The sequence below is a fragment of the Lampris incognitus genome, chromosome 3, assembly GCF_029633865.1.
Source record: "Lampris incognitus isolate fLamInc1 chromosome 3, fLamInc1.hap2, whole genome shotgun sequence".
NCBI classification, from domain to species: Eukaryota; Metazoa; Chordata; class Actinopteri; order Lampriformes; family Lampridae; genus Lampris; species Lampris incognitus.
In genome coordinates this window covers 94,870,502-94,896,668 of record NC_079213.1, presented here as the reverse complement: position 1 = coordinate 94,896,668, position 26,167 = coordinate 94,870,502, and the positions used below count along the sequence as shown (strand labels likewise).

At 44.9% G+C, this 26,167-nt stretch overlaps 1 protein-coding gene across 1 annotated transcript in view; it reads left to right on the top strand.

Moving 5' to 3' along the window:
- Positions 1-26,167, top strand: part of ncanb (neurocan b) — a 180,721-nt gene that overhangs the window by 144,328 nt on the left and 10,226 nt on the right. Inside the window, exon 15 of the mRNA XM_056276867.1 lies at positions 17,858-18,016. Within this exon, the coding sequence (XP_056132842.1) occupies positions 17,858-18,016 (159 nt within the window). The remainder of the gene's footprint in view (positions 1-17,857; positions 18,017-26,167) is intronic.

The following is a 26,167-nucleotide window of genomic DNA, read 5'->3' as shown; positions in this document are numbered from 1 at the left end:
AATCAAGGGTGATTTCAGAGCGTCAGTGGCGAGCGGTCATAATAAGCTATAAATGCGGTGCATGCCCAAGGCATTTGAAAATGACGGGAAAATTTACGTATGGTATAATAATGAATTGAAAATCTTATTTTTAATATGTAACATGAGCATTGTGTCATTTAAATGTTTGTTTCTCAATTTCTTCGATTGTTTTCTTTTCAAACGGCAACTGCGGTCTGGTTTTCCGACTCGCATTACCGCAGTCTGCCACATCTATCCTGCTGACGGCAAAGCTGCCAAGCATTCAGCTTAATTCGCACATGCGCTGTGTGATTCCCAGTTGTATTCGTGGTATATGAAGTATCTTCTGTGTATGGGAATTTGGCGGGCAGAAAAGCAGGCTGTGAACCAGCTTATCCGGAAACACATGTGCAACACTGCCATCTAGCGAGCTAGTTACTGTAAATTGGCACTTGTCTGTCTTGCTCAGTTAGCTCACCGCCATACGTTTCAGTACTTGTCAATATGAGCAACAATTCGCTTATTATAGAATCGTTACGTTCTGTCCCGTTTTTTCGGAGGACTTTTGAAGAGAAAAAGTTTATTATTGCAGGAGGACGTCCAACTCCCGAACTTGGCATCAGAAAGTCAACGAAGAATTTCGTCCGTCACTTTCAAGCTACCACATACGAAAAACATACTGTAACGTGCAGGGATAAATAGACTCGGTAGCCCTTGGCTAACGGGTCGGACCCTTTAGTCGACTGGTTAACATAGTTGCTTACGGTGTGGGCACCACGGGTTCGCGTCCCAGCTGTGGCGGTTCCCGACTGCCCCCTGAATTCGCTGCATTGGTGTCAGAAGTGGGATGGTGAGACCGTGCGATCATCGGAAGCACAAACCCGTATCGCCCGCGGTGCGGGAGATAAGGGTTTGCCCCCCGGCTGTGGCGGTACCCAGGCTTCCCCCCCTGAATTCGCTGCAATACAAAGCTAGTTGGCGGCCCAAAGGTTAGCAAACTTTTCTGTTGGCCATGTCTCCTTTGTTCTACAGAACGCACAGGCTGGACCTCGGCAGGTTATGGCGATTTAAACAATCTCCATACAACAATGACAAAACACGAGCGTGCACCTGCTCACATACATTGTCTAGTAAAACTTAAGACATTTGGCAACATACGAATTGATCATCAGTTGAATGAGGGCGTGCGAATAGCCAGAGAGCAACATAACGAGCGCGTTAAAAAAAAAAAAAACAGGGACGTGTTAAAGAGACTCATGGACACCGTTGTGTACCTCGGAACCCAGGAGCAGGCATTCCGGAGACTCTCAGAGCGGGGAGGATCGGACAATCGTGGTAATTATATTGAGCTCGTCAACCTGCGCCGGAAATATGAGAGGCTAGCTCATCATTTGGAGACGTGCAGTGTCTTTTCTGGCATATCAATCTACACCCAAAATGATCCGATGGAATCTGTGGGGAATGTGCTACTGAATGAAATAAAATCTGAAATCAAAGACGCAAGCTTTGTAGCGATACTAACTGATGAAACCACCGATGTGTCCAACTTCGCACAGCTTTCTACAGTTTGGAGGTACGTTACCAAAGAATGTGTGTGTGAGTGAGTGAGTGAGTGAGTGAGGGAGGGGTGCGAGCGTGTCATTTGCAGTGGTGGGAGGGGGTTGCAGTGGGCGGGCGGGCGGTCGTGCGTGCCCGGGGTGGGGGTGGGGACGAGGTAGCATGCCCAGCTTCAAAGGTCACCCCTCGCCACTGGAGAGAGTGTTCCTACTGGCTGTTCTGCAAATATATTGTGGCAGGAAACTGTGGTAACTTCATTCAAAGATGACACATGAGAACCACCACTAGTGGGCGCTCAGCTGACATCTGAGCAATCACTGAATTTGACTTGACCTGTCCAATACAGCTAGCAAAGGTCCTTGTCGTCGAGAAGGGTGTCTTGTCCTCATTCCAAAGCAAAAATTGCATTTTTTAGTTTTTAAATAAACCTGCAGTGTGGAACTTTTGTCTCCCCCTTCAGGCAGTGAGAGTAATTACTTCTCTTCTTTCAGCGCTCTCCAATGAGGAAAGGCTACACCAATGGTTATCCATGTTTGTCCTCGCCGTCGATCGGTTTCTTTTTTCTTTTCTTTTTTTCCCCCTTTAATCCTCCATCTGAACACCGAGTTTCTTTTTTCTCTGGAGCACCAGCAACTTTCTTGGATGCTTCATAGGTTTTTCCACCATAGCTTTCAAGCCCGAAAGCTTTCTGGTAGAGAGCCCTGAAGGCAAGTCAGTCAGAGGCATGCGAACGCTTTCATCACACTGAAGTTCAGCTCTGTCAAAGCAGTTATTGCTGGCTGACGTAAAATGCATCCCCACGCATCACCTCCGGTGCACCAGCATGGGAATGCAGCACGGGAATGTCGCCACGGACACCAGATTTAAAACTCCAGTATACTGCGAAATACAGAGCGATTTGCCTGGCGGTGATAGGCTTAATCATAATTGTGTAAACTCGTTTAGCAAGGGCTTGAATGTCACTGACATTCGTTTATATGGAAAAGTTCTACACTCTAGCTTTAAGGGAATTGCTTGGACTATTTCTATGTTGAGCTGTCCATGATGCTGAAAGTTCACATAAGGCATTTAAGTCCGAAAATATACCATTATTGATGCAAACCAACTTGAATCCTTGCTGTTTTCTCTTTATGTTTTGGGGGCGGGGGGGTAGGGCCCAACATTAGCTCTTGAAATGGGCCCCCCAGATGCTTAAGACCACCTAAGAGCAGGGTAAAATAGTGAGAGCAAAATCTGAAATATGTGGTAACAGTAATGCAGAAAAGATTGCATGAGGTGCTTTCTAAAAGCACTTCCCACTACTCTCTTCATCGACAGTCTCAGTGTGTACGTCTGGTGCTTGTCGACAGCTTGTGGCATAAATGTTGGTGTTGCTGCTGCCTGCACTAGGTCTTTATATTTGTCATCATGCTCCCTTTTCAGGGAAAATGGTGATCCTCTTTGCTCTACCCCACTGGGTAACACTGTGTGTTGTTGCAGTCTTTTGAAAAAGGTAAATCACTGTTGTGTGTGTGGCTGTGTGTGCGTTTATGTATTCATGCTTGCTTGAATGTGAATGAGTTTTGCCCCCACTACTTTTTGTGTGTGTGTGTGTGTGTGTGTGTGTGTGTGTGTGTGTGTGTGTGTGTGTGTGTGTGTGTGTGTGTGTGTGTGTGTGTGTGTGTGTGTGCGCGCGTGTGCATGCACGCACACGCGCACATGTCTTTACTTCTTTGTGCATGTGTATATTTACACGCATACAAGAATTGCCCCTGACACTGGATTTTGGTGAACCTCTTTGTCTAGAGAGGTTACCATCCCTCAAGACCCCCCGCAACTAAGACTTCAGTCTGTACTAGTTTCAAAGCACAGCTGTCATGTTAAATGGTTTCAGATTAATTTCTTATGGCTTCCTACCAATCCCCAAAAAAATCCTTTCTGGTGTAACATTAAAGCTGCAGTAAGTAACATTGAATATTCCAATGTAAATCCTTCCGCCTGTCTCTCTCTCTGTCTCTGCTGCCTCGTAAGTCCCTCCCACCAAATGACATCTACATCGCTCTTCAGCCTCAGAGATAGAGTGAGGAGCTCGGACATCCGGAGGGAGCTTGGAGTAGAGCTGCTGCTCCTCCGCGTCGAAAGGAGCCAGCTAAGGTGGTTCAGGCATCTGATTAGGATGCCTCCTGGGTACCTTCCTTTGGAGGTTGATCATCAGTTGCACAGCCAACTGGTAGGAGACCCCGGGGTAGACTCAGAACTCGCTGGAGGGACTACATGTCCAATCTGGCCTGGGAACGCCTTGGGATCCCCCAGGAGGAGCTGGAGGGAGTTGCTGGGGAGAGGGACGTCTGAAGTGCCCTACTTAGCTTTCTGCCACCACAACCGGACCCTGGAGAAGTGGCTGATGATGAGATGAGATGAGATGAGATGAGATGAGATCGCTCATCAGCCCCTTACACTCGTGTACAAACAAGGAAATGTCAAAGCAAGACTCATGAAACATGCATCACAGTTGATAATCTATCCATGTAAAAAAAATATTTTTTACAGTGAATCTCTTAGTTACACTAATACTGTTCATATGAAGCAGCCATTTCAAGTTGGTCTTGTTGATTTTTAGGGATAGCGTTACAACCACAAGCGACCATTGGGGCAGGATGGATGCAAATTGTCACATACACATGTATCTGCATATATTAAAAAATAATAAAAGTGGGTGAATTCAATTCTTGCATGTCCGTTGGGGGCCCTTTGGGCTGAAGGGCCTGCCTACGGACTGCAAGACAGGGGCAGAACGTGCAGGGGAGTGACTTGTAGCAGGACTCGTGATGGGAAGTGATGACCTTGAGCTCCCAAACTTAACCTCAGTGCACAGTAGGGTCGGGGGGTTCTTGTACTGGGGGCATTTCTTGAACTGGCAAGCAGGTGTTTCATGTACTAGTGTGAGCGTGTGTTGTACTTTGGAGGCATGTCTTGTATGTTAAGCCCCTGTCTTGCAGTCCACAGACAGATACTGTTGCCTTTGGGAGGGCGGGGCCCAATCCAGTGACCCTGCTTATTCTACCCCTCTTGATAACTTCCTTTCTCAACAACACACATATTGTTTCACCCGATGTCTGTTTTTTTCTCTCTCTCTCTTTCTCTTTGTGAAGCAAACGTGTTCTTTTGTTTTCCCTTGGAGTGAGTTCTTTTCTGGCAACTTATTGGTAATTGACAATGCAAACGGTGTGCATTGAATGATAACACAATGAATTTCCCACTGGACAATGAAGTATCTACTGCATAATGACTGGAAATAAAGGATTTTCAGTCTACCTGGATGCACACCTGTCTACATGAAGACTTTCATTTTGAAAAGATGACCTCTTTACTTAAAGCATCCTTAGTATTGTTAGAGAGACAAATGATGAACTCCAGGAAGTGAGTTCCAGGAAGGAAGATTTGAAAACACATAACTTACCTTGGCCAATGTAGATGCATCTCAGAGTTTGGCCACATCCGATAGAAGTTAAGTAGATGCTCAAAGTGATGTGCACACAGGTGGCAGGTTTCTATTGGCCATTTCTGTTGAGGTTCAGATTAGTACTGACCACCGCAGGTATTTATTAGCTTGGTCATTTCTTGAAATTGTGTCGCAGTGACTGATTTTGTGAGTATAAGGTGGCTTTCAGAGTGACAAAGCTAGAGAGCGAAGAAATCCATTGTGATAACCAGGATGAGGATGGAGAGTTGGTCAAGCTGCAGAAAGAGCAAGAGGCAGCCTAGCTGGTCTGTAAGATGCACCTGTACCCAGATGCTCCCTCTCCTATGTATGTGTTTGTCTCGGAGGATTCAGAGTTAGAAGTCTGTGAAGAAAACAAGGTACTCCATGGATTGTGCTAATAGAAGCCTGAAATGGTTTTCCTCTGAACTGTTGCTTTCAGACAAACTGAAGTCTTGCCTTTTAATGGGAACAGTGAAATATGGAAGTGAGCAATAAGCATACACATCGTATTATTTATTTCGGGTTGCCAATAAAAAGGGGCACATTGCCAAAATTTCCATCGTTCAAGGGTCCTTCCTACACTCCCCATACACTCTACAGAAAATTTGCTAGCGTCTCCGCGGATGACTACGAGGCCGTTCTGCTGTAGGTCCAGGCTAGGGTGTGGCTGCTGCTGTCAAAATTGCAACTCAGCAGAAATGTCGGGGCTCCCAAATTAATTTTTGAGCATCCTCTGAGTCTTTAGAGGCCATTAATGCTAATGAAGATTCATGCTTTGTAATAGCATATCAAGAGGGACATGTGCCATGTCTGAGAAACAAGGTAGGTTTGTAACTTTCTGGTTCCTTTTCCTTTGTTCATGTAGTTCTTCTCCCGTGACCAAGGTATACACATTCACACACAAAACAAAGAAATGTACACACACATCCCAACAGAGCATCCTGTTGTACAGCAGGTCTGAGTCTCAAGTTCTTCCATAAACCTGGCAGGGGCTTGGCAAATGGAGTGACAGTGGAGCTTTTCTCTCAGCCCATATGCTGTTCTATTCATTGCTTCCCCATTTTCCCACAGAGAGGGATGTTGGAGAGACGGGGAGATTCATTCTCATTCAAGGTGCTTAATTAGCAAGTGTTCCTGGAGCAACTGTCAACCCCATCCCGTCTGGAATGAAGCTTAAGTAGAGGAGTAAAGAACTGTGAAGAGAAAAGCTGGAGGACAAAGATGGTGTACAAACAGATGTAAGGAAAGAGATGGAAGAAAAGAGAGAGAGAAAGAGGGAGACACAGGGAGAGAGAGCGAGAGAGAGGCTGGCATCATGTGCAGGCGAGTCTGTGTTGTTTTTCTCGATTGCAGCACGGTGGCGCAGTGGTAAGCTCTGTTGCCTCACAGCAAGAAGGTCCTGGGTTTGAACCCCGGGCTTGTCCAACCTTGGCCCATCTCAGGTCATCCTCTGTGAGGAGTTTGCATGTTCTCCCCGTGTCTGCGGTGGGTTTTCTCCAGGTGCTCCGGTTTCCCCCACATGCATGTTAAGGCTAATACTCCTGTCTGTTTTACCCATTTTCATCCAGTTTGAGATGTTGTCCATGTACGAGATTGCTGGTCTGCCTCGTCGCCTTTTGCCTTCAACTCTGCCTTGCAGCATCAGAGCATGTGAGGAGAGACAGCAATGGCGGACAGTTGTTGAGCATGTTTTTCGGCAGCCAACATCATGATGTTGCCAAGCAACTGACTCCTGTCTGTGCCCATGATTGAGGCAGGCGAGATGAACCGGAGTTGTTGCACAGCAGCTGCTCACTACTCCTAGCTACATGGCTCAGATGGCTTAAATGCAGAGCGTAATTTCCCTATGGGGATCAATAAAGTATATCAATGGAAAAAAAACTTTATCTCCTCTTCTGATGGCATACTTTTGACTTTTTCAGTGGTTTATAATACTTTTGTACTTGTAAATGGAAAACTGGCCAATTAGTTGGGCTGAATCCAGGCTTGAACTAATGCATTTTTTGCTTCACTTTTTCAGTTTACTGTCACTCAGTTGCTAATGAAATACCAAGGGAATGCAAGCCACTCCTACCTCTTAGAAAACTGGGCAGGGTGTAGCGATGCGTGACTGGGTGTGCACATTATGCCAGAGTATGTATGTATGTATGTATGCATACTGTCCTCACTTTGCACTTAATTGCATACTTTTCGGGCAGTGGTCCACGCAGAAATACATGAATTATATGTTTATTTGTGTGTGTGTAGGGGGCATCTTGGCCTTACAATAATCACACATCCACACACTGAAAGCCTGCAGCCTGCATTATTCTCCTTAGAAAAACGTGAAGTGGATGTGTGGATGCTCGAACCCCTCTGGGGATTATTCCTGTGCGCGTGTGTGTGTGTGTGCGTGTGCACGCACGTGCCCGCATGCTGTCCTCACCTTCACCTTTGGTTCCTCCATCACCATCCTTCTGCAAGACAGGTCTATTGGATAATTATGCAGAATTAGTCTTCGGCCTGGCAACAGTCATTCATGTTACAGTCTTGAACTGTTTTACTATAACATTCATTACACTTAATTGTGAGGTTCACACTATTAGGCTGTTCCATTACTCAACACTTCACTAGCAATAACCATTAGTGATTATACGGCCGCTCTCGCATTCTTTTCACATTCTCACCTTCTGTCTCTGGCTATCTACAAATTCTCTCCATTCTCTTTATTTCTTTCTCGCTCTCTCTCTTTCTCTCGCACTCTCTCTTGTGCTCTCTCTTGCTCGCTCACTCTCTCTCTTTCTCTCTCTCTCTTGCTCACGCTTTTGCCTGTAAATGGCATGCAGGGCTGTCAGTCATCAAAGAGAGTCACACGGGGACTCACATGATGGAATCAAACTCTTCGACAGTCTCACAAACACACACACACACACACACACACACACACACACACACACACACACACACACACACACACACACAGGGTTTCATTATACAAGGGATCTGAAATCCATACTACAGAGATATCCCTTGGTTATGTGGATAAACGACCCAATCAGTTTGGCCTTTTATTTCCTAACGGTTGTTCGTTCCGTCTCTCTGCGAATATTAATCACTGCAGCGTTCCCCCTTACTCCCGTCGGCCCCACAAGGAAAGGGGAGAAAGAGAACAAGACTTGAATAAAGTCTAAATATTTGAAGAGGTTGATGTGATGTCGGGCTTTGAGCCTCACTGTCAGGGAGAGGCGGAGGAAATCAGCAGAGACGAGCTGTAAGATCTGGAGGAGGAAAAAAACGTCTGTTTGGTTTTGAGCTTTGTCCCTATCTGTCTCTCTAGCCCGCTCGCTCGCTCCATCTCTCTCCCTCACTTGTCCTCTGTCTCTATTTCATTTCCCTCTTCTTCCTCTTTTTTCTGCCCTCCCCTCACCTCTATTTTACTGCACTTGTTCGGCTCAGTTTTTCTTTTCTCCTCGCCTTATGTGCTTTTTTAGACATAAGAAGAGTACATCTGTTTGTCTAATTCACAAAAGGGAATTACATCGATAGCCAATCAGAATATTAGCCTTTCTTGCTTCTGTTATTCATGGCTTATACATGGGAATGTAGGTATATATGCATTATCCAACATGTCCCTTTTTTGGGGCAGGGGGGGCGATTTTTCCCCCTTTTTCTCCCCAATTGTATCTGGTCAATTACCCTATTTTCTGAGCTGTCTCGGTCGCTCGAGGCGCTAGTGCAGTGACTAGGACACATACCCACATCCGGCTTCCCACCTGCAGACACGGCCAATTGTGTCTGTAGGGATGCCCGACTAAGCCGGAGGTAACACTAGGATTCGAACCGGGATCCCCGTGTTGGTAAGCAACAGAAGAGACCGCCACCCTACCTGGACACCCCCACATGTCCCTTTTATTTCTCAATTGTTTGCCACTAGTATGTGGGTTCTGTATGTGCTTGTGAACACAGGTGTATATGCATGCAGGCATATGCACATACACATGTATAGTACACTATTAACCTGCCCCTTTTTATCACTCATTTGTTCTGTGCTGTTCTCCTGTTCCCATTGTGTAGTTAAAGGTCTGGCACTAGCCTTAAACAACACACACGGACACATGGACACTCTGGGCTGACTGCCAGTCTGGACCCCACAGTGGAGTGTTCACTGAGGGCGTATTTAGACCTGAGTGTTTGTGTGTTTGCTCTTTTTTTTTTCTTTTTTTCTCCAGCTTGTGTTTCTGTGAAGCCTCCGGTGACTTTCATCTCCCTGCTCCTGTAGATAAAAACCCAACTCTCCACCTACACAAGCCAAGTTGGACACACTCCAAATGCTGATTCAGTGCACCAGCTGCCATGTGGTCAAACAGTAACAGTACGGGATGGTGTCCGTGAGGTAGCGCCGACGGTGAATCTTGGACAGTGAGTTAGCATCCAGCAGAGAAAAAGACAACGGCATGCTGAAGTTGGACCCTATTAGTCGTGTTGTGACTTCATGACCGACTAATAGTAACCCCAACGCTACGGTATGCTAATCTACTGCTCATTTACCAGCAGCAGGCTCCCACCGCTTTGGGGAGTATGGGTTAGGGTTTAAAAAGGCTGTTCTAATGGGGAAATGGAGACCTGTCACCAAGTAAAATGTGTCTCAATGCCCCAACACAATCTTGTGTATTTTGTGGAAGAAGGAAAGATAGCAAGCATGAAGATCCTGGGTTCAAACCCCAGGGTACTCCAACCTTGGGGGTCATCCCAGGTTGTCCTCTGTGTGAATCGGCCACACTAAATTGTCCCTAGGTGTGTGTGTGTGTGTGTGTGTGTGTGTGTGTGTGTGTGTGTGTGTGTGTGTGTGTGTGTGTGTGTTTGTGTGTGTACTTTTACACTCTGTCCACAGAGTGGAAAGACAATTAAGATCTACCGATAAATGAGCAGGACAAACAGTTCTCTATTTGCCACGCATCATGTAAAATGTCCAGCATGAGTGTGGCTCTTTATGTGCCTTGAATTATAGAGCAATAGCAAAGCAGGAAGCTTGCAGGAATTATTAACCTAGCAAAGTTGTTTTTACGTCGTCACCTTAACCTTATTGCTGCAAGGTCACCACCACACATCTCGAGACATCGTGTTAAATCCTGACCAAGGCGAAGTCAGCAGGACTTTGTCCCACATCCTCAAATGATATTATTTATGTGCCCTCAAGCAGAAATATAAACATTTGGTACCGATGACTAGTTTTTTTAGGCAGCTCTCACGTGTGTTTTTTAGCCAGATCTGATTTAATGGTGTTGGCAACTACATTCCCAAGGTGTTTTCTTCTGTTTTGTGGATGTCAAATTGATGTGCCGCAGAGCCAAAAAGTTTATTTAATGAAAGGAACATATTTCACAGTTAAATGTTGGGGCATCCGGGTAGCGTGGCAGTCTATTCCACTGCCTACCGACACAGGGATTGCTAGTTCGAATCCCCGTGTTACCTCCAGCTTCGTCGGGTGTCCCTACAGACACAATTGGCCGTGTCTGCGGCTGGGAAGTCGGATGTGGGAATGTGTCCTGGTTGCTGCACTAGCACCTCCTCTGGTCAGTAGGGGCGCCTGTTCGGGGGGAGGGGGAACTGGGGGGAATAGCATGATCCTCCCCATGTGCTACGTCCCCCTGGCGAAACTCCTCACTGTCAGGTGAAAAGAAGCGGCTGGCAACTCCACATGTATCAGAGGAGGCATGTGGTAGTCTGCAGCCCTCCCCAGATCGGCAGAGGAGGTGGAGCAGCAACCGAGACAGCTCGGAAAATAGGGTAATTGGCCAAGTACAATTGGGGAGAAAAAGGGGGGAAGTTTTTAATAAAAAGGCAAATATGACATACCTCTCTGTGAATGAAAACTTTCTCCATGAAGTTTATCTGAGTTGTTGACACAAAGAAAGAATATCCAGACTGTATTTATGTGCCATACACTCACTCGCTCTGCAGCTCTTTTGCAAAGCCAGTGGCACAAGTGAGTAATCAGTCATCTGGTCCCGTTAAGGGTTAAAACCTCTGCCTGCCTGGGGGTGAGTCATTGTGCCTTTGAAAATAGGCCTCTCTTTTTATAAAGTCCAGTTTTTCGTGAGCTCCCGTGGAGACTGGGTGAGAAATCTGTGACTGCGTGTCAAACAGACTGGCGGATGAACGATGAATTTCAATGAGGGCTTGAATTGTGCCAAAGAGTATCAAAGGGTGTTGAATTGGACAACCGATGCTTGCCTACCTTAATCACATATGCATTCCCAGGTGTATTCATACGTTACCTCACCTCTCTTTCGCCTTCTCTCTGTCTCTCTTTCTCTCATTTACTCTGCTGTGCCGGCTCCCTCTGGGGTTGTCCTGTAGGGAGAAGCGGAGAGAGATTAATGTCCATAGCCATGCAGATGCACTCAGCCTCCATTTCATCAATCACACGTCTTAGTCAGGCAAAGACCAGCTATGTGGTTGTGTGACACGCACGCCTTCGTGTGATGTCTGATTGAATTTACCTTCACGTGTACCTGTTTTTCAGACATGGCCGTGTTTTACACTAGAACACCTTTTTTTCAATATGTTTTCATGTAAGTCCTAAAAGTAAGCTTAGCTCCCTGGCGGGCACAAGGGGTTCACTGTGTTGGATTCGCCGTGTGATGTGCAGAGCAATTTGACTGCGTGTTGTTCAGTCTCACACTGCCAGTAAGTGTGCTGTTGAGGTCGGCTTGCTACTTTGAGCAACCTAACAACCAGATATAAAAACAGTTTCTTTCGGTGGGCTTTCATTCAAATGAATGCTTAACTTTGTCAAATAAATCCAACCATATTGTATATACTGTACTGTGCATTGTACCTATACTGGTACGCTGTCGATGTTCATCTACCTCAGGCATGTATGTAAGTAACCTGCTAACTTAGCAGGTTACTTACTATATATTACTATATATATATATATATATATATATATATATATATATATATATACACTACCGTTCAAAAGTTTGGGATCACCCAAACAATTTCGTGTTTTCCATGAAAAGTCACACTTATTCACCACCATATGTTGTGAAATGAATAGAAAATAGAGTCAAGACATTGACAAGGTTAGAAATAATGATTTTTATTTGAAATAAGATTTTTTTTACATCAAACTTTGCTTTCGTTAAAGAATCCTCCATTTGCAGCAATTACAGCATTGCAGACCTTTGGCATTCTAGCTGTTAATTTGTTGAGGTAATCTGGAGAAATTGCACCCCACGCTTCCAGAAGCAGCTCCCACAAGTTGGATTGGTTGGATGGGCACTTCTTTGAGCAGATTGAGTTTCTGGAGCATCACATTTGTGGGGTCAATTAAACGCTCAAAATGGCCAGAAAAAGAGAACTTTCATCTGAAACTCGACAGTCTATTCTTGTTCTTAGAAATGAAGGCTATTCCATGCGAGAAATTGCTAAGAAATTGAAGATGTCCTACACCGGTGTGTACTACTCCCTTCAGAGGACAGCACAAACAGGCTCTAACAGGTACTATTTAATGAAGATGCCAGTTGGGGACCTGTGAGGCGTCTGTTTCTCAAACTAGAGACTCTAATGTACTTATCTTCTTGCTCAGTTGTGCAACGCGGCCTCCCACTTCTTTTTCTACTCTGGTTAGAGCCTGTTTGTGCTGTCCTCTGAAGGGAGTAGTACACACCGGTGTAGGAAATCTTCAATTTCTTAGCAATTTCTCGCATGGAATAGCCTTCATTTCTAAGAACAAGAATAGACTGTCGAGTTTCAGATGAAAGTTCTCTTTTTCTGGCCATTTTGAGCGTTTAATTGACCCCACAAATGTGATGCTCCAGAAACTCAATCTGCTCAAAGAAGTGCCCATCCAACCAATCCAACTTGTGGGAGCTGCTTCTGGAAGCGTGGGGTGCAATTTCTCCAGATTACCTCAACAAATTAACAGCTAGAATGCCAAAGGTCTGCAATGCTGTAATTGCTGCAAATGGAGGATTCTTTGACGAAAGCAAAGTTTGATGTAAAAAAAATCTTATTTCAAATACAAATCATTATTTCTAACCTTGTCAATGTCTTGACTCTATTTTCTATTCATTTCACAACATATGGTGGTGAATAAGTGTGACTTTTCATGGAAAACACAAAATTGTTTGGGTGATCCCAAACTTTTGAACGGTAGTGTATATAACAAATAGATGGTAGCAGTGCTAACATCTATTTGTTGTTTTTTGTTTTTCTTGCCCTTTTGTATCTGTGTAAGTCGGAGAGTACTGCTGGCATCGTGTGGCTGCCGCTTCTCCCTCTCGTAGCCCCCCTTCCCATCCATCCCTGTATGTTTGTGTTGTGTTTATGTTGACTTGTTTCGCCCCATTTATTGTAAAGTGACTTTGAGTGTTAGAAAAGTGCAATATAAGATTGATTTATTATTATCATTATTATTATTAACATTTATTTCAGCATCTCTGATATAGCCTCTGCACAATTGGACTTTATCACCTCTTATTTCACCTGTATAGCATCAATCCTTATGTGTATATATCTGAAGATTGTTGTGTTGTTATTCTATGTTAAATACACTGAGAGAAACCGTCCAACTGTCCAAGCCACGAAACCGGAGTCAAATTCCAAGTATGTGCAAACCTACATGGCCAATAAACATGATTCTGATTGATAACTGTTGGAAGAATTCATATAGTGGCTGTTATGCTTTAATGTGTCTGCCTACTAGAGAGCGGGAGGTAGACAGAGAGAGAGAGACTGAGGGCGGAAAGAGAAAGATTGACAAGAGACACAAGGAGATGGAAGTGAGGGAGAGAAAGAGAGAGTTGACAGGTGTGTTTTCACCTTGGAAGTGTCTCACTATGAGCAGGTGGAGAGCATGGTGAGGACTGTTGTCATTGTGCTGCTGGGAGTTTCAGAGAGACCTGCAGAGCTCTGTGTGGAAGAGACTGCCTATGAACTGCTCAGGGTCTGCAGCCCTCACTCTCTCATTCCTATGTGAAATAAAATGATCTTTATATTTTTGGATATACTTGCCAAAGGCAGCCTGTTGAGAGGAGCTGGTTAAAAGGTGAACACCTCTCACTGCCGTCATCCTCTCTCCTGTTCTTGGGCCGTATTCATGAAACATCTTAAGGCTAAAGGTAACCTCTAACTGGCCAACTTAGGAGTGAATTCTAAAAATAATGGGCGTGTCACTCCTAATTTTACCACCCCTATGTTTTTTTTTTAGCGAAGAGTGATTCCTGAAGCATTTTAGCTCTAAAACGATAACTCCTAAATCTGCAAAACATTAGCAGTCCAGAGCACTCCTAAGGCACTGACACCAAATTGTAACAGCACCAGAGATGGCTGCTGCCATTAACAGCCGCTGCTGTTAGACTGGAAACTGATCACAGGTCAAAATTTACCTTTGATTATTTCTTTCCTTTCATAGAGAAGTTGTGAAAGAAATAAAAGCTGGTCTTGCATCCAATTTGGTTTCTGTTTCTGTTTGAGCAGTGATATCTCCGGTGTCCTATCGCTTCTTCCTCCCTATCAAGCGGTCCTATCAAGTGTTATTGTGCAAGAGTTAGTTAAAGACCCCATGAAACGGCTAGCAGAGTACTATTTGATTCCACAGTTACATGTTTCCTGTAAAAGCAGGAAGCTAGGGAGGGACATGTTGCAGATATTGATTGGCGTTTACAGCAGCCAATTGCGCTGAATATGCTGCAGATAGAAGCGGGCCCCGCGAGATGGTATCTGATGCTGTCAATGGAGGGGACTTGGTAGGTGGTGGGCTGCGGTGACTCTGGACATGTGCTGGGCCCTTCTCAACCCTCTCCTCTTAGCTTAAGACGTCACCCAATTCCTCAGTAAAAGCTGATCTCAGCAGACATTTTTAGGGAGTACTCTTAGAGCTAAGATAAAATACTTCATGAATACAGCCTGTGATCTGATCTCCTCTTCTCGTCTTACTTTTTCTTTACCTCTCTTCCTTCTCTCTTTTCCTTTCCTCTCCTCTCCTTTCTTTGGCTAGCCTGTAACTGTCTGCATACCAAGCAGGGCCCCATACGGCCCAATTTGAACTGCACAATTTACTGGTGTCACTTCAGATTTGTTAGAGAGAGAGCTGAGAGCACTGAGGCTCCCTGATACTCACTGTGTGTGTGTGTGTGTGTGTGTGTGTGTGTGTGTGTGTGTGTGTGTGTGTGTGTGTGTGTGTGTGTGTGTGTGTGTGTGTCGGGGGGGTAGCTTGGCTGACAGGTAAGCTCTTAACTACCCTTTACACATCCACATACATTAGCACACACACATAATGCAAATACATGTGCACATACAAAGGACATAAACACATAGAGGCACATGCATGTATGCATACACACACACATGGACTCGCAAACTCAGAAACACACACAGAGTGTCATCACATTTTGAACATCAAGCTCGCAGTCACAGTTAACCCCCAGAGAGATGAGGGATTAGATGAGAGGGGGGCGGGGGGGCTGAAATGGAGGGGTGAACAAGGGGGGAGACGATGTGCTGACAGGACCCTGACAGGGCTTAATTACGAAGTCAGCTCTGTGCTTTTGAGGACAGTGCTTGGGATTGTTGTCATTTGAATTGATTAGAAGGGCTTTTCATTGGACTAAACTGCCTCTCTGGCAGGCTCCCTCTGCTGTGGATTAACACTCAGAGTCCCACCAGGTGAGGGACAGTGTCAGAGAGAGAGAGCAAGAGAGAGAGAAGCCGGATGTGGGTGTGTGCCCTGGTCGCTGCACTAGCACCTCCTCTGGTCAGTCGGGGCGCCTGTTCAGGGGGGGGGAACTGGAGGGAATAGCGTGATCCCCCATGCACTACGTCCCCCTGGAGAAACTCCTCACTGTCAGGTGAAAAGAAACGGCTGGCAACTCCACATGTACCGAAGGAGGCATGTGGTAGTCTGCAGCACTCCCTGGATTGGCAGAGGGGGCAGAGCAGCGACTGGGATGGCTCAGAAGAGTAGGGTAATTGACCTTTCGCAAAGTCCCACCCCCCCTTTAGTTACTGTTGCTATGCCCATCAAGCTTTTCAGAACCATCCAGGAAGTAGCCAGAAAACCCCAAAACATGAAGGAAGAAATCAGCGCATTCCCAGAGAAAATAAGTGATGTATTTTGGAGAAATTCATACTTAATATCATCCCGTGAAAGGCAGAAGGGGTTACAGTATACAGGAGGAATGCATTCAGAATAGTAAAAGTAAAACTGACTTGCGTGGACTCCGGGCTGCCGGGTGCGACTGTAATTGAGGGTAAAACTTACCGGTCGCAATCAAAGAATGGGAAACCCCATCAACTAATTCTGAAACACATTGTGGACCAATTGTGCTCTTGCCCTGTTGGGTAAGTTAAATATTTCAGCTATTATTGGTATATTTTTAATAATCCATTGTCAACATCACCATATTATAGTGTTGATTTTGGCCAAGGTTCCCCGTGGCGTTCTTTTATCCAGGCTTTTTCAGGGGTTCTGTATGGGTTCCTGGGGTCGCAGGGCAGCAAGGGACATGCCCCGGGGCCGGGGGAACCGCCCCATGATTTTTTTTTTTTTACCTTCTGACCAGAACCGGTATTTTCAACAAAATAAGGCAAACAAGATGCCTCCGCCGGTGGGATGACTTTTCCGAATGGCCGGTCCCCACCTGGAGCTCACAGAGGGGGAGAAACATTTAAAATAGGCCGGATATGGGGAGGTCAGACTGGCCAGAGACCATCCCAGCCGACCCTCCCCGCAGGTCTTTATGATCTGAAATGAAAGGTGGAACCTGGCTAACCTGTGACTAGCATAACAAAGTTATATTAGTGGGTAGCTGTCATTAGCTATCATTAAATTAGGTATCTCTGGCGACAGACTAAGCTGGTTACGTTCATCAGGTACATTAATAATGTTATTTTGTTAGTAATACGTTGATATGCTGATAATGGTAATAATCATTGTGCGGGTAAAAGTAGCAGTAATAATACGTTAGCTGTATTAGCTATCAATAATAGCTAGTAGAAAGCTTAGCTTGGAGCAGGCGGGTATTTTTGTTGATTTTGGATGGATTAAGCTGGCCATGGGGTCTGCTATACTGCCAGATCCATTGCCGACATTGTGCTTCTTGCGTTCTGGGTTTTGGGAAGGGAAAGAAAATTACACCCCCTCCAAACTTGTCAGATATCTAGTATCCGATTTGCAGATCCCATAGGCACACTGTTTCAGCATTTTGCTGTCTGTTTGAAAGCTTGACGGACCTCCCTCACATAGAAACCGTTGCTAAGGTAGGATTGGACAAGCACTGTTCTGTGGCGGTACTCTGCGAAAAGTCAATTGGCCTAGTGCAACTGGGAAGAAAAAAAAAGGGGGGGGGGTCTAAAAAAAAAACAAACTTTGTGGCATTAAAATGTGCAATATTACCACAACTTTACTTGCAAGTTAAGCGGGGCAGATTTAGACTGGGCACAATGTGCACCTGCAGGAAATCGAAGAGAGAATGATGAAAGAAGAGACAATGTCATTATGTTGACATTGTGCATGTCCGTGTCCTGAGACACAATTTGCTATTTATGAATACAGAAAGAAATTGCTGAAATACAACACTGAAGTCACTCCATTTGACGTAAATTCCCCTCCTCCTTTCCTTTAATTGCCTTTGTGCTTTTGTGCTCACGGGCCATTGTTGTTTGATTAACAATGAAACAATAATATGCATTTTCCCTTGTACACATGGGATTCTCTATTGACTAATGCCCTCACCCCTCCCCCTTCTCTATCTCTCTCTCTCTCACACACACAAAATTTTACCATTCCCTGCTCCTCTTTCAATTCTCCATCTTTCTCTCTCTCATAAACCTGTCATATGTCTGCAGACACAGAGGGCTGCGATCACACCTGGAGGAAGTTTCACGGCCACTGCTACAGGTACTTCAGCCGCAGACACACCTGGGAGGATGCCGAGAAAGATTGCCGGGAGCACAACGGCCACCTGGCCAGCATCCACAGCCTGGCAGAGCAGGAGTTCATCAGTGGTAGGTAGAGAGCGCTAAGACCGGAGGGAGGGGGGGGGCAGGATTAGATTGAGCAGGATGCTCGTCTTTTTTCCGGAACAGTTTCAGTAACTTCCGGATATGTGGGTCAATTTTTTTTAATGAGGTTGAGCACAAGTGTTAGATTTGGCATGGTGGCACAGTAGTTGGTTCAGTCACCTCACAGCAAGAAGGTCCTGGGTTCGAGCCCCGGGGTAGTCCAACCTTGGGGGTTGTCCCAGGTCGTCCTCTGTGTGGAGTCTGCATGTTCTCCCCGTGTCTGCGTGGGTTTCCTCCGGTTTCCTCCCACAGTCCAAAGACATGCAGGTCAGGTGAATTGGCTGTACTAAATTGTCCCTAGGTGTGAATGTATATGTGTGTGTCTACCCTGTGATGGACTGGCAGCCTACCCAGAGTGTCTCCCTGCCTGCCACCCAATGACTGCTGGGATAGGCTTCAGCATCCCTGCAACCCTGAGAGCAGGATAAGCGGTTTGGATAATAAATGAATGAATGACTAATCAAGTTGATTGGTTTAATTTGTAAAGTATAGTTGATAGTTATTTTGAAGTTTTGTGTTAAATTGTAATAGAGGCACATTAATCAAATAAATGATGGCACAGAGACATTCAGAGATGACTTTTAGAAGTTTTGAAACGTTGCAGCCAAAAGCCCTCCAGAAGCATCAGGAGCTTGTCAAGGCTGTGTGGCCTTTAGCCGGTACATTATGAAATGTTGCCAAGTGCATTTCTATGTTTTCATCTCTGGAGGGTATGAAATACCAACTATGAGCTGACAGGAAGAAAGAATGGCAGCTTACCCAGTACTAATGTACTTTTAAAAGAGACTCCATTTCCATTATACCAGAGGATGTGTTTCCTCATATAGTTCAATGTTCAGAAAACCCATTGGTTGGCTTAAGCTGAGGCCCAGCAGATGAAAAAAGACCTAATTTCAGTGCGTCCGGGTAGTGTAGCGGTCTATTCCATCACCTCCCAACACGGGGATCGCCAGTTAGAATCCATGTTACCTCCGGCTTGGTCGGGCTTCCCTACAGACACAATTGGCCGTGTCTGCAGGTGGGAAGCCGAATGTGGGTATGTGTCCTGGTCGCTGCACTAGCGCCTCCTCTGGTCAGTCGGGGCGCTTGTTCGGGGGGGGGGGGAACTGCGGGGAATAGCGTGATCCTCCCACGTGCTATATCCCCCAGGTGAAACTCCTCACTGTCAGGTGAAAAGAAGCAGCTGGCAACTCCACATGTACCGGAGGAAGCATGTGGTAGTCTGTAGCCCTCCACGGATCAGCAGAGGGGCTGGAGCAGCAACCGGGACGGCTCAGAAGAATGGGATAATTGGCCAAGTACAATTGGAGAGAAAAATCCAAAAAGCAAAAAAAAAATTTAGCCACTAAGAGCTGTTCAGTCACAATGCAGGAAAATGACAGCACGAATATCCATGTAGACTTCCCTTGAATTTACATCCAACTTCCTGAAGTCATTCTCGGCTTTGGTATTCAACCTCTGGCAAGGCTCCACGTACACTCGTGTAATAAGGCGGGGTCAGCAACAGCCCGCTTGGCAATATCAGAGCCACTTTCCGTCTCGGAGAGATGCCAGGCCAGTGCTATCTATCTAGAAGCTGTCCTCCCTTTACACAGAAACATTCACCAAAAAGTGTGTTTGATTGCCTCGAAAATGGACATCGCCACCCCAGCAATAAGGGGACCAGAGCTGTTAGGGAGATTAATGGGCCTGGTAATGATGTTAATCAGATACGCCATGGTTGAAATTCCATTACACGCACATACGCATGCATGCTCAGGCAAGTACACACACACACACACACACAAAAACACGTATGGGGACATGCCTGTGCACGAGTGCAGAAATGCACACGGATGATGATAATCAGAAACACCATGGCTGAAATTCCATCACAGTCTCTTTCTCTCCCTCGCTGTCTTGCTCACTTTGGTTCACAAGCAAAAAACATGGCCAGCACAACACAAAGCAGGATGGCCTGGCTACTTGACTGCTCAGCCCAGAGAGGAAATCGGAAAACGATCTCATGTTCCTCTTCCTTTTTGTTACCATTATGGTTTGTGTTGGGCCTTACCTGTGCTATTTTTAGTCTGGGTATTGCAAGGGCATCTCCAGGTCTGATATGCTTTATTTTATGATTTTTTTCCCACCTTTTTTGTCCAGTGGTGGTCAGAAGCAGACTCAAATCATGTGCCATTTGATACCCAAGAATAATCAGGTCTACATTTAAAGAAAATCTGCTAATTTCACTACACCTCTCCTCCACACACACACATACTCGTTTCACTATCCTTTTGAGGACCTCTCATTGACTACATTCATTTCCTAGCCCTTAACCTTAACCACGCAAACTACATGCCTAACCCTAACCCTTACCCTAACCTTAACCTAACCCTAATTCTAACCTTAACCCTAAAACCAAGTCCTAACCCTAAAATAGACCCATTTACTTGTGAGGACCTCTAAAATGTCCACACAAGGTAGGTGGTTTCTGGTATTTCTATCCTAATGAGGACATTTGGTCCACATTAGGATAGTTAAACATGTACACACACACACACACACACATCCTTTCTGGTTACTGATATATGAACTCGATGGCAGGATGAACTCAATGGCTAGCATATACAAACTTCTCTCTCAGTGAACCATGGCTGCAGACCACTGCCTCCTGAGACCCAAGAAATAAAAAAGTTATTTAATTCCTAAAAAAAAAAAAAAAAATAGTGCAAAGAAAAAAATGTTAAAACTTAATTTTATTCAAATTTTACAACATGTCCACTCTAGTGAACAGGATTTTGTCGTTCTCAAACGTGAAACATTTCCAGTGGAAAGATCCACTGGAATCATCCAGTAAAATACTCCATAGTACAACACCACATACAAAACAAATAGAAAATGTGGATTTTGTATCAACTTCATTGTAGTATCGTCACCATTTCACCTGAACCTTTTGTGATTTCTTCATTAGATGTTTGACTCTAGATGGTATTTCATGAAGAATTATGACTTTTTGGAGACACAGAGGAACATGTTGCATTTAATGCATCTCACAAACCTCTCTCTCAGTGAACCATGGCAGCAGACCACTGCCTTTTAATGCACTAGTGCAGTGTTTCTCAACCGGGGGTCCGCGGACCCCTAGTGGTCCGTGGTGTAATTGCAAGGGGTCCGTGAAAATAAAATATCTTTAAAAAAAAGATCCTATGACATTTATAGAAATAGGATTATTTTACTCAAATGTGACTGAGACCTTTATCTACCTAAACTATAAAGGGTAACAGGACTTTTTTCTCTAATTACATCTGTTTCACAAGTGTAATTTATTGTATTTTAATAAGAGATCTCGCTCCCGTTTGTATTGTTAAAAGTTACTGCATGACGCTGTTAATACAAACTTAACACGATCTGCATCCGTTTCCAAATTATGAGTCCCCTGGTGTTTCAGTGGGCATACACCATTCATTTCTTAATAATGATTTTATTTTGAAACATCTGCAGGAAGGCGTTGTGGGAAAACTCAGTAACTTGCAAGATTCAGGTTAGCACTTGAAATTAAGCTAATGTTATAAACAAACAAAGAAGAAGATGATAAGCACAGTTACACGAAGAAGAAGAAGAAGTAGAAGAAGAAGAAAATTAAGAAGAAGAAGAAGAAGTGACAACATGGAGAGATGGCTCAAATTAAAAAAAAAACGGACGAAGGAGACTCGGGGCCACCTGAAAAGAAAACCAAAACAGACAGCAAAAAGAGACTTTACAAAGAAGATTACATATTATTTGGATTTACGGCAACTGATTCGGAACCTCAGCAGCCTCTGTGTTTTTTATGTGGAGAGGTACCGTCAAACCACGCCATGAAACTGGCACACCTGCAGCGGCACCTAAGCACCAGGTACCAGTCATCATTGGGCAAGACTGCCGACTTCTTCAAATGAAAATTGTCGGAGTTCAGGGGAGCGCAAAATCACATGCGTGCCGCAAGTCAGACTTCAGCAACTTCTCTTCAAGCATCTTACCAGGTAGCTTTGCTAATCGCTAAAGCTAAAAAGCCGTATACAATAGCAGAGGAGCTAATTGCACCAGCAGCAGCAGCTATCCTAGCTGAAACTGGTGGATAAAAAAGCAGCAGATGCAATCCGGTCAGTACCGCTGTCTACTACTACTACTTTCGGCTGCTCCCGTTAGGGGTCGCCACAGCGGATCATCCGTTTCCATTTCTTCCTGTCTTCTGCGTCTTCCTCTGTCACACCAGCCACCTGCATGTCTTCCCTCACCACATCCATAAACCTCCTCTTTGGCCTTCCTCTTCTCCTCTTCCCTGGCAGCTCCATATTCAGCATCCTTCTCCCAATATACTCAGCATCTCTCCTCCACACATGTCCAAGCCATCTCAATCTTGCCTCTCTTGCTTTGTCTCCAAACCGTCCAACCTGAGCGGTCCCTCTAATATAATCGTTCCTAATCCTGTCCTTCTTCATTACTCCCAGTGAAAATCTTAGCATCTTCAACTCTGCCACCTCCAGCTCCGCCTCCTGTCTTTTCGTCAGTGCCACTGTCTCCAAACCATATAACATAGCTGGTCTCACAACCATCTTGTAAACTTTCCCTTTAACTCTTGCTGATACCCTTCTGTCGCAAATCACTCCTGACACACTTCTCCACCCACTCCAACCTGCCTGAACTCTCTTTTTCACCTCTCTACTGCACTCCCCGTTACTTTGGATAGTTGACCCCAAGTATTTAAACTCAAATGCCTTTTCACCTCCACTCCTTGCATCCTGACCATTCCACTGTCCTCTCTCTCATTCACGCATAGGTATTCCGTCTTGCTCCTACTGACTTTCATTCCTCTTCTCTCCAGTGCATACCTCCACCTCTCCAGGCTCTCCTCAACCTGCACCCTACTCTCGCTACAGATCACAATGTCATCCGCGAACATCATCGTCCATGGAGACTCCTGCCTGATCTTGTCCGTCAACCTGTCCATCACCATTGCAAACAAGAAAGGGCTCAGAGCCGATCCTTGATGTAATCCCACCTCCACCTTGAACCCATCTGTCATTCCAACCGCACACCTCACCATTGTCACACTTCCCTCATACGTATCCTGCAGCACTCCTACATACTTCTCTGCAACTCCTGACTTCCTCATACAATACCACACCTCCTCTCTCGGCACTCTGTCATAAGCTTTCTCTAAATCTACAAAGACACAATGCAACTCTTTCTGGCCTTCTCTATACTTCTCAATCAACATTCTCAAAGCAAACATCGCATTTGTGGTGCTCTTTCGTGGCATGAAACCATACTGCTGCTCGCTGATCATCACCTCTCCTCTTAACCTAGCTTCTATTACTCTTTCCCAAATCTTCATGCTGTGGCTGATCAACTTTATACCTCTGTAGTTGTTACAGTTCTGCACATCGCCCTTGTTCTTGAAAATCGGTACCAGTATGCTTCTTCTCCACTCCTCGGGCATCCTCTCACTTTCCAGGATTGTGTTAAACAATCTAGTTAAAAACTCCACTGCCATCTCTCCTAAACATCTCCATGCCTCCACAGGTATGTCATCAGGACCAACTGCCTTTCCATTCTTCATCCTCTTCATAGCTGCCCTCACTTCCTCCTTGCTAATCCGCTGAACTTCCTGATTCACTATCCCTACATCATCCAACCTTCTCTCTCTCTCATTTTCTTCATTCATCAGCCCCTCAAAGTATTCTTTCCACCTTCTTAGCACACTCTCCTCGCTTGTCAGCACATTTCCATCTCTATCCTTGATTGCCCTAACTTGCTGCACATCCTTTGCAGCTTGGTCCCTCTGTCTAGCCAATCGGTACAAGTCCTTTTCTCCTTCCTTAGTGTCTAATCTGTCATACAACTCACCATATGCCTTTTCCTTTGCCTTTGCCACCTCTCTCTTTGCTTTACGCTGCATCTCCTTGTACTCCTGTCTACTTTCTTCATCTCTCTTACTATCCCACTTCTTCTTTGCCAACCTTTTCCTCTGTATAATTTGCTGTACTTCCTCATTCCACCACCAAGTCTCCTTGTCTTCCTTCCTCTGTCCTGATGACACACCAAGTACCTTCCTAGCTGTCTCCCTCACTATTTCTGCAGTGGTTGTCCAGCCATCTGGCAGTACCGCTGTCTAACGACACAATATGCCGCAGAGTGGATGAGGTGGCTGGTGACATTGTTCAGCAGGTGACCGATAAACTGAAAAGAGCGGGCTCTTTTTCAGTACAGCTAGACGAGTCTACTGATGTGAATGGAGAAGCCCAGTTGGTCATGTTTGCTCATTTCAAAGATGACACAGTCAACGATATAGTTGAACACATCGTCTTCTGCAAGCCACTACCTGAAAAAACTATGGGTGAGGACATTTTTAATTTGATTGACTGTTTTTTCACGGAGCACGCGTTGGACTGGAAGCGTTGCTCGCATGTATGCACAGACGGGGCAGCGTCTATGACAGGTCGGCACCGCAGAGTTGTCTCTCGCATCAGGCAGGTAAACCCCAACATCCAAAGCATGCACTGCATAATTCACAGAGAAGCGTTGGCTTCAAAACGCATGAGCCCAGAACTGGACAGTGTTTTGACTGACGCTGTGAAAGTGATTAACTTCATTAAATCACGACCTCTCAACGCAAGACTGTTCCACAAGCTGTGCGACGAAACAGGCGGTGACCATCATCAGCTGCTGCTACATACAGACGTACGTTGGCTATCAAGGGGGAAAACACTACAGAGACTATGGGAACTGAGAGAGCAGGTGCGCGATTTCCTCTCCGAGCATGGACATCCTCTCGCTGCTAAACTTGAAGACCAGACCTGGTTGGCTCACCTGGCTTACCTTGCTGATGTTTTTGGCCGTCTGAATGAGTTGAACACGAGCTTGCAAGGTGATGATAAAACTGTTCTTCAGATGTTTGATAAAGTTTCAGCATTCATGAGGAAAACTGACCTCTGGTTGAGACGGTGTGAAAAGGGGGATGTCAGTAATTTCCCTCAGCTTAACTCTTGGATAGCTGACATGAAACAGAACATGAAGCAGAACATTTTGAAAACTGTAAAAATGCACCTGGCCAAACTGTCAGCTGAGTTTCAGTCCTACTTCCCAGACATTGAGGACATGTGTACTAGACATGACTGGATACGCAGGCCATTCATGCCCAGCAGCATGGATACAGCACCAGAGCAACTCCATGAGAGCCTCATTGACCTGTTTTCAGACAGTGGCTTCAGACTGAAGTTTTCAGAGACATCACTAACACAGTTTTGGTGCTGTGTGGAGAAGGAGTACCCAGAGCTTGCAAAAGAGGCTCTCTACCAGTTGGAGCCATTCGGGTCTACATACTTGTGTGAGGTCACTTTCTCCGCTCTGACACACATAAAGACCAAACGGAGAAACATACTTCAAGAGAGAGGTATCATTACAGCTGTTGCCACTATTCAACCCAGGTTACAGAAACTCATGAGCGACAGACAAGTACAAGTGTCTCACTAACGGTTACACAGCACACCTCACCACACATGAACTTTTCACCACACCACACCCAAGGGGCACACAAACAGTGAGGATGCTTTGCTTTGAAAACACACACACCATCTGCCTCTACAGATAAAACTAAGACTTAGCTATACAATATCCATTCAGATTTCATACTTGTGTTTGTTTTTATTCTTGCAGAGTGCATAAAAATTCTGATTTGTTACATATTTCTGGAAGTTACTGCATAAAAATTCTGTTTGTTACATATATCTGAAAGTTACTGCATAAAAATTCTGTTGTTACACATATCCAAAAGTTACTGCATAAAAATTCTGTTGTTACATATATCTGAAAGTTACTGCATAAAAATTCTGTTGTTACATATATCTGAAAGTTACTGCATAAAAATTCTGTCGTTACATATATCTGAAAGTTACTGCATAAAAATTCTGTTGTTACATATATCTGAAAGTTACTGCATAAAAATTCTGTTGTTACATATATCTGAAAGTTACTGAATACATATTCTGTTTTGTTACATATATCTGAAAGTTACTGCATAAGAATTCTGTTTTGTTAACTATATCTAAGTTACAACTGAAAGCTCTTATTTTT